The sequence below is a fragment of the Berghia stephanieae genome, chromosome 10 (genome assembly GCF_034508935.2).
Source record: "Berghia stephanieae isolate SIO BIC M18660-M18661 chromosome 10, UCSD_Bste_1.3, whole genome shotgun sequence".
Classification (NCBI taxonomy): Eukaryota; Metazoa; Mollusca; class Gastropoda; order Nudibranchia; family Aeolidiidae; genus Berghia; species Berghia stephanieae.
In genome coordinates this window covers 31874277-31885701 of record NC_088369.1, presented here as the reverse complement: position 1 = coordinate 31885701, position 11425 = coordinate 31874277, and the positions used below count along the sequence as shown (strand labels likewise).

Below are 11425 nucleotides of genomic sequence, written 5' to 3'. Positions count from 1 at the left end.
GAGGATAACTTGATTTTTAGGGATGTTTTTTTTTCTTGCTTTGTCTTGCACTGTTTCTTACATGTTCAGATCTTTGTCTCACACCAGTACCTGCTCCCTAATTTCTCAGTTTGATATTTTAAAAACTGAAATGGAGCTATTCAGATGTCTTTGACGTTGTCCTCTCGTGTTGAATGTTTATGTGATGCAAGCGAGGGTTCTCAGCGTAAAATGTGTACCCTTGTAAAGAATATAGAAATTAAAATTGTCCCAACTATCGGGAACCCCTGTGTGGTATCATGGTAGCACGTCTGACCGGTAATCAGGAGGTCTGAGGTTCATCCCCAGTCAAGGAAGACTGATTTTTTGGGATGTTTTTTTTTTCCTTGTTTTTTTCTTTCTTGCTTTGTCTGGCTCTGTTTCATATACACTTGTTCAGATCTTTACTGTGTTGGTTCTGTTTTTTTTAGACTGAGTAGAAAAGATATCAGCAATTTAAATTTCCAAGTAATACAGTAGTAATACTATGGTATCAATTGCAATACAGTTATTTTCTTGTCAGATATTGCATTTGTAAACATTATTGGTACTATCAAGTTGTTAAGGGGCGGTTTGAGTCTGAATATTAGGAAAATCCTTCAAAAAATTAATTTTGAAGTTTTGGTGGAAAACGATATTATCTTAGAAATAATATTATTGAAGTCGAACTTCTCAAAATAGACTATAAAAGCACCAAAAAAAAAAACACAACCGAAAAGGGTACAGGTAGTAAGAAAAGTGGGAAAAATCGAAAGAGGGTTATGGGATACTGTATCAAATTTTTATCAGGATCTATTCAATGAAATGGTCTGAAAATTTCCACAGTTATCACAGAGATAATGTATTAATTAATATGAATTAATTATAATCCATATTATAAATTTTTAACATCAATTTTGTCATAACATTTTGATTCACAACTTTGTAATGTAAAATCCCATCAGCTAAAGCTAAAATCTCTCTATGGTGACATAAAATGCTACAATGTTGATAAGAGGGAAGAATATGGAGGTTATTCCTTAATTAGTTTTTGTAGAAAGTCTGCCACGAGATTGTTATTCTTATATATTTTTTTTATACCAGACCCCTAAATCAGGTCGCAAAGGGTATCAACACAGTGTATATTTTTTACAAAAAATGTTTTTAACCTAAATGATTATGACTTACTTGACTTAGATGCCTTTCGCGTCTCGACCGAAAGATCGGGTCGCCTTGGCTGTTTCCAGTATTTCCTGTGTGAGGTGTCTCCAATATTGCCGGTCCTCTGCTAGGGTTCTCAGATTTTCAAGGTCCCCTGCCGTTATGAGACTAATGCTTTGTCCAAGTGTTGTGAGGTTTTTGTTTAGGATCACAGGGAGTGTTGTGATCGGTCTTCCTCTGAAAAGGTTCCCGTGTTTTTGGAAGTATCCCGACATGGCTTGGTTAGCTGGTATGTTTTTGTCCCTGCGTAGAATGTGACCGAAAAGTTGCCATCGTTGTTGTAAAATGTCAAGGGAGATTGGTCTTTCTTTTGTGATCTTATAGAGTGAATCATTTGAGATCTTTTTTGGGTATTTGATGTTCAGTACCCTTCTTAGCTGTGTGCGATGTAAGGCATCCAGATGTTCTTCGGATTTTGTCAACGCCCAAGTGCCGCAGTTATACAGAAGTACCGGTTTTACAAGAGCACGGTACAGTTTCAGTTTGGTTTTTCTCTTTATTTTGTCACCTCTAATCCATACATTGGTGAGTTTACTGAGTGCTGCGTTTGATAGCTGTTTTCTTCTTTGTACATCCTCGGTGTCTCCAATTAGTGAGCCGACTTTCTTTGTTCTTTTCCATTCCTCTTTGTTCCTCGATATTGTTGTAAATTCGGTTTTATTGGCATTGACTTGGAGGTTATATTTCATGAGGGTATTTTGTATGATGTCTATATTTGCTGGTGTTGATCCAATAAAATCGACATCATCTGCGTAGGCGATTTCTCTAGGGATTGCATTCTCAATATGAGTCGTTGGTTTTGGGATGACTTTTCAAACTTCTTTCAGAGCGTGTTCTAAGTATATTGTGAACAGAATCGGGCTCAGACTATCTCCTTGGGGGGTCCCGATGTTACTTTCGAACTGCGTCTGTTTTGTGGCCCCGTATATCCTTGGTTGTATCTTTGTGTTGCTGAGGAGAAATCGGATTATTCGGAGCTCGTCTTCGTCTATGTCTGTTAATATCTCCAAAAGTTTTCCTCTGTCGATCGTATCAAAGGCTGCGGACATATCGATTCCGGTTATTGTTATGGATATGTTTTCTTTGAGTGCCTTTGCTGCCAACCATTTATGTGTCCATACAACGTCCAATGTGCTTCGGTCTTGGCGAAACCCGCTTTGGCTATGTGATAGATATTTTTCTATTTTCGGTCTAATTCTGTTGAGGACAATAGTTGACAGTGTTTTTCTTATGGTAGTCAGTAATGTTATTGGGCGCAGGTTGTTTACGGGTCCTTTCGTTTTTCCTGGTTTTTGTATTGTAATTAGGACACCGCTGTTTATATCCCAATCTTTGTGTGTTGAGAATGTTTTGTTCATTATGTTTGCAATGCTCAGATCCAGGGAGAGGGTACCGCATTTCAGCAATTCAGCGGGAATTTCATCTTCGCCTGGGGATCTGTTATTGTTTAGGCACTTTATGCTATTTCTAACTTCAGTTGTTGTGATGCGGTTGTTTAGGTCTCTAGGGTTTCCTGAGAAGGGCGATATTTCCTCGTTTCTGTGTTTTATTGTAAGTGATCGAATTGATTATACAGAATGATAAAACCGCCCAATATAGGTAATTAAATTTTTGTTTAGAAAAGACCCAAACCGCCCCTTAACAGTACCCTGGTTGTACAATTTAACATGATGACCAGCTTCTTTTAAAGTCTTGCATTGTACAGTTCGCTGAATAGCATTTTGCTTCTCTTGCTTGACAGGAATGTTGTTTGGTTACAAAAGTAAAAGCAAAATCACTGCTAACGTGAAATTCTACATTGAATTTCTTTGCCATTATGTGATCATGATCCTTAATATTTACATTCGTTAAACACAAAAAATGCTAAATCAATGGGGAATGGATGACAAGAATACTGCTTATGAAATATCCCTGTTCCTGTGTACGATTTTCCAAGAATCCCTGAACAAAGGAACAGTGCCTACCGACTTGAAGCATGCTCTTATAACCCCAATCTATAAAAAGGGCAAACAAAAACTAGCTTCAAATTATAGACCTGTATCTCTAAATTCAGTCATTTGCAAGATATTAGAACACATTATATGCCATTCTCTCGTGGAACACAACAAACACAACATACTAGTCAACCACCAGTACGGCTTCAGGAAAAAACGATCATGCGAGACACAATTAATCAATACAATTGAAGAAGTTGCAAGATCACAAGACAACAAAAAACAAATTGATCTCCTGGTACTAGACTTCTCTAAAGCTTTTGACTCTGTACCACACAAATGGTTACTATTAAATCTCGAGCAAAAAAAACCCAACTTAATCTATCGGCTCGGAGTTGAGACTCTCAATGAGAGTGAACACAAGACTCCGAAATTGATGGGTTTGCGTCAAAGAACAACCTAAAAAAAAAAAAAAAAGATTAGACAGTATAGTTATTCTGTTGACATTGCAATTGACTGAAATACACACTATAATGCGATTAATCAGAACACACCTTCTCTTTTGTATAATTATTATTATTATTATCATTATTATTATTATTATTATTATTTATTTTATTTTATTTATTTATTTATTTATTTTTATTTATTTTTTTTGGGGGGGGGGGGGGGGTTCAATTTCTTTGATCTTCAATCTCGGTGTTCGTTGTACTTAATGAAACTGCCATTGGCTTAAATATAGAATTGACATCATTGCAGTCTATAACAGTCGTGTGTTGCTAATTTCATCTTTGGAGCTCTTTTGCGTTGTAAGTATGAAGGAATGTGAATCTTTCCTGCCTTCGTGTAGTAGCGAGGTGATGTTACCCGCACAAAATAACCGAATTAGTCACTGTCCTTACAACGCCCACTTCTAGGCAAGTGATTTGCTAGTCCCAGACTAGAAAGCGTTCATGAAATCCGATTTTTAAAAAAATCACTTTCTTCTCTTGGGCTTTAGACTAGCTAGTCATTTACTAGTAAATTACTAAATCTAGTCCTCGTTCACGAAAATGGGCCCTGATCTATCACTATATACATAACGTGCCAATCAACCACCACTTCTACTATATATTTCTTTTAAAATGTTATTACTACCTATCGAGTTGTCAGGAACTTTAAACCAACCATAACAGGGTAAAGGAGGCACCAGACTTCTGTCTTTGGGGAAAACTATTCAGAAAAGTGAGTGGAGCAGGCACTTATGTTGGTAACAACAAGATATGAAGTGAGTAGAAAAGTGCCAGAAGACAATAGAGAATAAAAAAGGTTTTTTTTTTTTTTTGTTTTTGTTTTTTTTTTGTTTTTTCCGCGGCGGTGGTGGGGTTTGAACCTGCGACCTTATTGGTACGACAACTCCGCCTGGCAGTTGAGAGCGTGGCTCTACCGTGTGAGCTATCCACGAACACACAAAATATTCGTTTCAAACCCAAGTCATATTTTCTAGAGACCTCTCTCACCCACTTCTTAGAGATCACAGGCTCGCTCGCGCACAGCCATCGCGAAGTTATTTTTGACCAGCAGTTAAGCTTAATAGCCAATATTCTCAACACAAACATATAACATAGAAACGATTGAGACATTGAGTATGCTCCGGTATATGGGGTGAATTTTTAATTCAGAAAAGTGAGTGGAGCAGGCACTTATGTTGGTAACAACAAGATATGAAGTGAGTAGAAAAGTGCCAGAAGACAATAGAGAATAAAAAAGGTTTTTTTTTGTTTTTTTGTTGTTTTTTTTTCGCGGCGGTGGTGGGGTTTGAACCTGCGACCTTATTGGTACGACAACTCCGCCTGGCAGTTGAGAGCGTGGCTCTACCGTGTGAGCTATCCACGAACACAAAAAATATTCGTTTCAACTGCCAGGCGGAGTTGTCGTACCAATAAGGTCGCAGGTTCAAACCCCACCACCGCCGCAAAAAAAAAAAAACAACCTTTTTTATTCTCTATTGTCTTCTGGCACTTTTCTACTCACTTCATATCTTGTTGTTACCAACATAAGTGCCTGCTCCACTCACTTTTCTGAATTAAAAATTCACCCCATATACCGGAGCATACTCAATGTCTCAATCGTTTCTATGTTATATGTTTGTGTTGAGAATATTGGCTATTAAGCTTAACTGCTGGTCAAAAATAACTTCGCGATGGCTGTGCGCGAGCGAGCCTGTGATCTCTCAGAAGTGGGTGAGAGAGGTCTCTAGAAAATATGACTTGGGTTTGAAACGAATATTTTTTGTGTTCGTGGATAGCTCACACGGTAGAGCCACGCTCTCAACTGCCAGGCGGAGTTGTCGTACCAATAAGGTCGCAGGTTCAAACCCCACCACCGCCGCGAAAAAAAAAAAAACTTTTTTATTCTCTATTGTCTTCTGGCACTTTTCTACTCACTTCATATCTTGGGGAAAACTATCTAACTTCTATTTGTCTCTACCCACTTGCCAATTCTCCTACATAGATGCGCCACTGCCTAGATAGGTGAAATGATTCACATCCCCAATGTCTTGGTTGTTTATGTTCAGAATCTTGATTCATTATTTTTATCTTTTCAACAATTATTTTTAGGCTAAGCTTAAGACCAATTTAATGTAAATACGTTCTTATTCCTAAATGGATTATAACCAGTTAACTGTTCCACTCTGGAGATATACAACGACATGGATGGAGAGATCCCTACTCATCGACTATGACTGAATCACACAAGTCTCAGCAAGCTTCATTCGGACTGCGAGGCTTACTACTTACTATTACTACTACTTCCTTACAAAGGGTCATTCTATTTCCTGTCCCATCATGGTTTTTGTTTATTTACCTTAACTACGCAATTCACACATATCTCATTCGTCCTTAATGTTTCACTCATCGTGTTTTGTTGATAAAGGGGAAACCAGAAACGTCCTCAGTATCAGTCTCCGTATAATAAATAGAAGCTTACAATTCAATACACTGTACTGTACTTATATCTTTATTTTTTCCTTCGAGCAGCAACATTTTCATCTTTGAGCTAAAATAGAAAGTTAGCATTGCCCTTGTGCTACAGTAGTCCTTATAAAAGTGTTGTCTCCTACTTTTTTTTCCATTTTCAGCGCTGACAGGCGCATTAGAAATAATATTATTGATACACCCCTCCCTTTAAAACTATATGTGATTAGATAAGCAAATCTGTACAACTACGGGATCCCCCCCCCCCCCCCCCCCCAAGGAGAGATTGGGTTGCTGGGTCTGCGATAGTTTGCCGTGTCTTTACAGTTGGAATGGTAAATAATTTATTATTTGTATAAAATTGTATACATATCGCCAAACTTGTGAAAAAGAAAAAGGAAAGAAACTAAGCAAGTCAGAGAAACTACCAATAGGTTGGTAAAAAGACCAAACATTTCCAAGTAGCATTTCTTCCCGTTATATAAATGAACATCAAATTACAAATTCAAATCTTTATTTTCTAGGTCCACTATGGGTAGGTATACAAAGTTCTGCCGTGTCTTTCGTTATTACATAGTTTGTATTTTAAACAACTAAAAATTAGTGATCTGAAAGAAAAAAAATCAAACAAAAACATAAAAACTAACATAAATACAAATACAAAGGGAATTCCAATTACAAAGCCCACATTTCCCATGCCAAAAGCCTTTAAAAAAAAAAAAGGATACTTCAGCTACTGACTACGTACCTACCTAAAAATTTTCCCCAACTGAGAAAGGGAAGTTCACCAAACATTGGAAGTGGGAGTTTATAATAATATAGTGGAGAAAGATAGAAAGGACCAAAAAAAAAATATCTTGAGTTTTTATTTGGAATTTCAGATTTTTAAAATTTGTCGTTTGGCTGTTTTCTCGTCGATACGATACCAGAGAAAGTAACCTCTTTGGCGAGCTCTCGTTTTTCGACGCAGGACGATAAATTAATCGATTGTGAAATGCCATCCGAGTCTAAACTCGATTTCGTACCTTCTCCTGGCCAATTATGCTTGGCAGTTTGGCATTTTTCTTGCCTCTTTAATTTTGCTCTAGGAATAGGAAGTGTGCAAACAGTCATTGATAGGATGAATTACAAACTACGTGTAACTGCGCCAATTAATGCCTGCAAGTTTGGCTATTTTTCTTGCCTCCTTTTAATGTTGCTCTAGAAAGTGTGCAAACAGTCATTGATAGGAAGGTCTAACTGCGCCAAATGAATTGGTGACATCTTGTTTTTCTAAGCACGATGTCGTCAATGAAGATCGTCCCCTTTGTTTATCTCTTCCCTGAAATCTTGAAATTAAAATAGTATTGTCAGTTGAACATTTTACACGGATCCTGTCTGTGAAACCACTTCTATCTAGTCTGGTTACTGCTTCTTTCTTGTTGGATCTCGTTGTTTCGATCCCTGTTTTATCTTGTCATTTCTCAACTCGAGCTCATAGTCTACACGCAATTAATGGGGCACATTAATCAGAGAATGAGAAGAGAAAAAAAAAAGGTCTAAGGAAACCTTTTGACCACCCCCGATTTCTTTAGCCTTGACGGGCTGTAACTGCTTATTGTTTCCCTTTGAATAGGTTGCGTTAATCAACCGTAAAGTACTTTCCGCCAGGTCTGGATACTGGGTTGACAGAAACATCTGACAAAAATCTGGACTGCACCTGCACTGATACCAGTTCTTTTGCTTGCGAGCATTACCTACTTCGTGTTCAGAAAGAGACTCGGGGGATCATTTTTGATAATAAGCTGTATTATGATGAACATATCTGTGCCTGTGTAAACAGAGTTAACAAGCTTGTAGGAATTACAGAAGCTTTATTTATATTGATTTAAAAACGTTTGTCCAACTTTATAAATCACTCATTGGACCTTTCTGGAAACCGTATAAGAAGTTTCTTATTTAAGCGAGTCTGTTAACATTGAGAATGTACAAAGACGCGCTACTTAGTCTGACATTCGGAATCTATTTAAAGTTGCCTTCACTAGAATATCGTGGAATAAGAGGTGACTCTGCGTGGTTCTTACAATATGAATTATAATGATTAAAAAAAACAAAACAACATTCACATGTTACAAATACCAGGGGAGATAACTTGAATATATTTGTTGAAAGATGTATTTTCTCCATTAGGAAAATACACCGATTCCAAGAACTGCCTCAATTTGGAATAATCTAAAGTTTGAGACGAAAAACAAATTATAATTCAATTAATATTTTAAGAATGCCATTGATAAAGAACATACAAACATACACATAAACATTACCCTATACGATATTTGATAATTTGATCAGTGGTTGTATACCAAAAAATGTCAAATTAACAATAAATGTTGTTTATACAACTTTTTAAAAAATCATCTATGCAATTAACTGTCGCTTAAATAAGGGACTCCAAATATTGTTTTCATACACCATCGGCTATGTGATTCAGTGGTGGTATGACACTCGCTTTCGGATCGGAAGGTCCTGGGTTCGAGCCTCGCTCGGCGCATAGTTGAGACCTTAGAAAAGGCTCTTTACTCACATTCTCTCACCATACTCGGGTATAAAATGAGTACCTGACTGTTAACAGCGTTGTCTCTGTCGGGAAAAAAGGGTAAAATCGCCAAACAGGCGTCATGTCTTTATTGCGCTATATAAAGAGGTATAGAGGGCATTTAAATGTTTTAAAGCCTATTAGCTCATCGCCCTCAGTATGTTTAGTTATAGTCATATGTCATATGTCATAAAGGTGTTTCAGATTTCTTCCGTCAGTTCAGAGGGAAACAAATAATATCTTTAATTTAAAGCCAAAGAAAACATAATGACTCACCAACTCTTGAGATATAGTAGAACTTCGACCTGCCTATTTAAATTTAAAGAAAAATTATAAATTAATCGAGAAAACGGTAATGAAGTGACAAAACTATTCTAGCAGCTGGATTACTTTGGCAGACTATCTTATAGAAATCCTCATTGACGCCAAGAAATAATACTTTATGAGATAAAAAAACAAAAACAAAAAAACACGCAGTAACACTAATGTAACCTGTCCTTCGATCGACTCTTTATACACTTCCATCGTACAACACCTTTCAAGATGGCGTCATAATGTACGATATGTTTGTAAACAAAATCTATTTCAATGGAGTAACGGTAACAGTCTAATGTAACAGCAAAAAATGTCATCAGACAGTGATCAAGATTCATTTTTTGATGCTGCCGATGAGACCCCTTTTGAGTAAGTGGCTGTATTTAAATCACTTGGGAATTAATCGAGAATAACTTATTGATGAATTGCACTCCAACTCCAGAAATAATGAAACAAATCTGAGGAAAAGACGACAGTGAAAAGTTTTAATTTTCATCTGATAATACTCTATAACTATACCCTATATTTACTTATCACTTCCAGTAACTGTGACTATCTACAAAAAGAATTTAGACGAGAGTTAAAAAGGCCACCTCTATTCGCAGTTCAGTGGTCCTGGTCAGTAATCTACACTGCGAATGAATAGGGCTATGGGGATTCCTCATCCTCTGCCTCTACTTTGCAGTCTAGAGATAGAACTACTGCGAAGTAGATAGCATTCGTATTCGTTGATCATTCGTTCACGTCTTGAAATCTATCAGCTTATCTGTCAGATTACTTTACCTGGATACCTGGATACCTCTGTATAGAGCTTTTAGACTTGGTGTAGTCTCCTTCGCTCCTCCTCATCTATTAATGATTGGACCAATTTTTATAATTGAACTTGTTTCCTAGGGTGTTGCTTATCTCCAACTCTGCTTTGAATTTATTCAATTTTTTTTGCTGATACTGTGGTTTCTTGTAGTTTATTCCAGTTATTTACAATTCTAGATGAAAAAAAGTTCCTTCTTTCATTTGTTTTAAAACGTTCTTTTTTCAGTTTCTTGCTGTTTCCTCGTATCTGAATGTTCTTGTTTGGTTTAAGGAATCCTGCCTCTACCCTGCCTATTCCCTTTACTATTTTATATGTTTGGATCATATCTCCCCTTCTTCTCCTGTAATCTAAGGTCGGGAGATTTAATTCTTTCAATCTCTCACAATATGTTTTGTCTTTCAGGTGTGTGATAAGTTTTGTTGCTCTCCTTTGCACTCTTTCCAAACAGTCTTTGTCTCCCTCAAACTTCGGATACCATATGCAGTTAGCATATTCCAGCTTTGATCTAACCATAGTCTTGTAGATGGTAGTCATGTGTTTTGTTTTCAGATTCTTGAAATTTCTTTTCACTATTCCGAGTGTTTTACTAGCTTTAGATTGAACATCTTTAATTTGCTTCTTGAAGTTTAGCTTCCTATCAATAAATACTCCTAGGTCTTTTTCCCCATTGGATTTCTGCAGGGGTTTTTCTTTCATTATATAGTTTGCTTCTCTGTTGTTTTTTCCTAGGTGAAGAACTGCACATTTATCTACATTGAACTCCATCTGCCATATTTCGGACCATTCTTCAAGCTTTTTCAAATCTTGTTGTAAGGTGTTTCTTTCTTCTTCTGTATTAGCTACTCCATAGAGCTTAGTATCATCGGCAAAGATTTTACATTTAGATGATAGATTGTCTGGCAAGTCATTGATATAAATCAGGAAGAGAACTGGTCCCAGTACACTTCCTTGTGGAACTCCACTTGTTACCAGTCTCTCTGTTGATGCTGTTCCATTCACTATCACTTTTTGTCTTCTATCTTTGAGGAAATCTCGGACCCATTTGACTGTCTGATCATTAATTTGATACTGTTCCAATTTCCTGATTAGAGAATAGTTCCGTCTCCGTTTATTGTGTTTTACAGTCAGTTAAATATAATAAAGTTCCAGTTCCAGAATCTCTCTCTCTCTCTCTCTCTCTCTCTCTCTCTCTCTCTCTCTCCCTCTCTCTCTCTCTCTCTCTCTCTCTCTCTCTCTCTCTCTCTCTCTCTCTATCTAGGTCTATCTCTCTCTCTTTCTCAGACACACATACACACACACTCTCTCTCTCTCTCTCTCTCTCTCTCTCTTTCTCTCTCTCTCTCTCTCTCCCTCCTCTCTCTCTCTCTAGCCATTGCTCATGACTCATATCTCAGCAAATAATAGAAGTTACCATCAATAAACTACCCCTACTACTTCTACAGCTGCCACTGCATGATCATCATTACTACTACTAGCACAGCAACCTCCACATCGTTATCAAAACTATAGCAACCACCACCACCTTTACATCATCATCCTCCTTCTTGTAATAATCACTACCACTATTTCAACCACAACCATCACATCATCATCATTACTACCACTACCACAG

At 37.1% G+C, this 11425-nt stretch overlaps 1 protein-coding gene across 2 annotated transcripts in view; it reads left to right on the top strand.

The window, feature by feature from the left end:
- Positions 1-9197: 9197 nt before the first annotated feature.
- The window catches only part of LOC144980976 (uncharacterized), a 28340-nt gene continuing 26112 nt past the window's right edge, over positions 9198-11425 (top strand). For both annotated transcript variants that reach the window (XM_078929006.1, XM_078929005.1), the window contains exon 1: positions 9198-9368. In XM_078929006.1, coding sequence (XP_078785132.1) covers positions 9310-9368 — 59 coding nt within the window. In that variant the 5' untranslated portion in view covers positions 9198-9309. The remainder of the gene's footprint in view (positions 9369-11425) is intronic.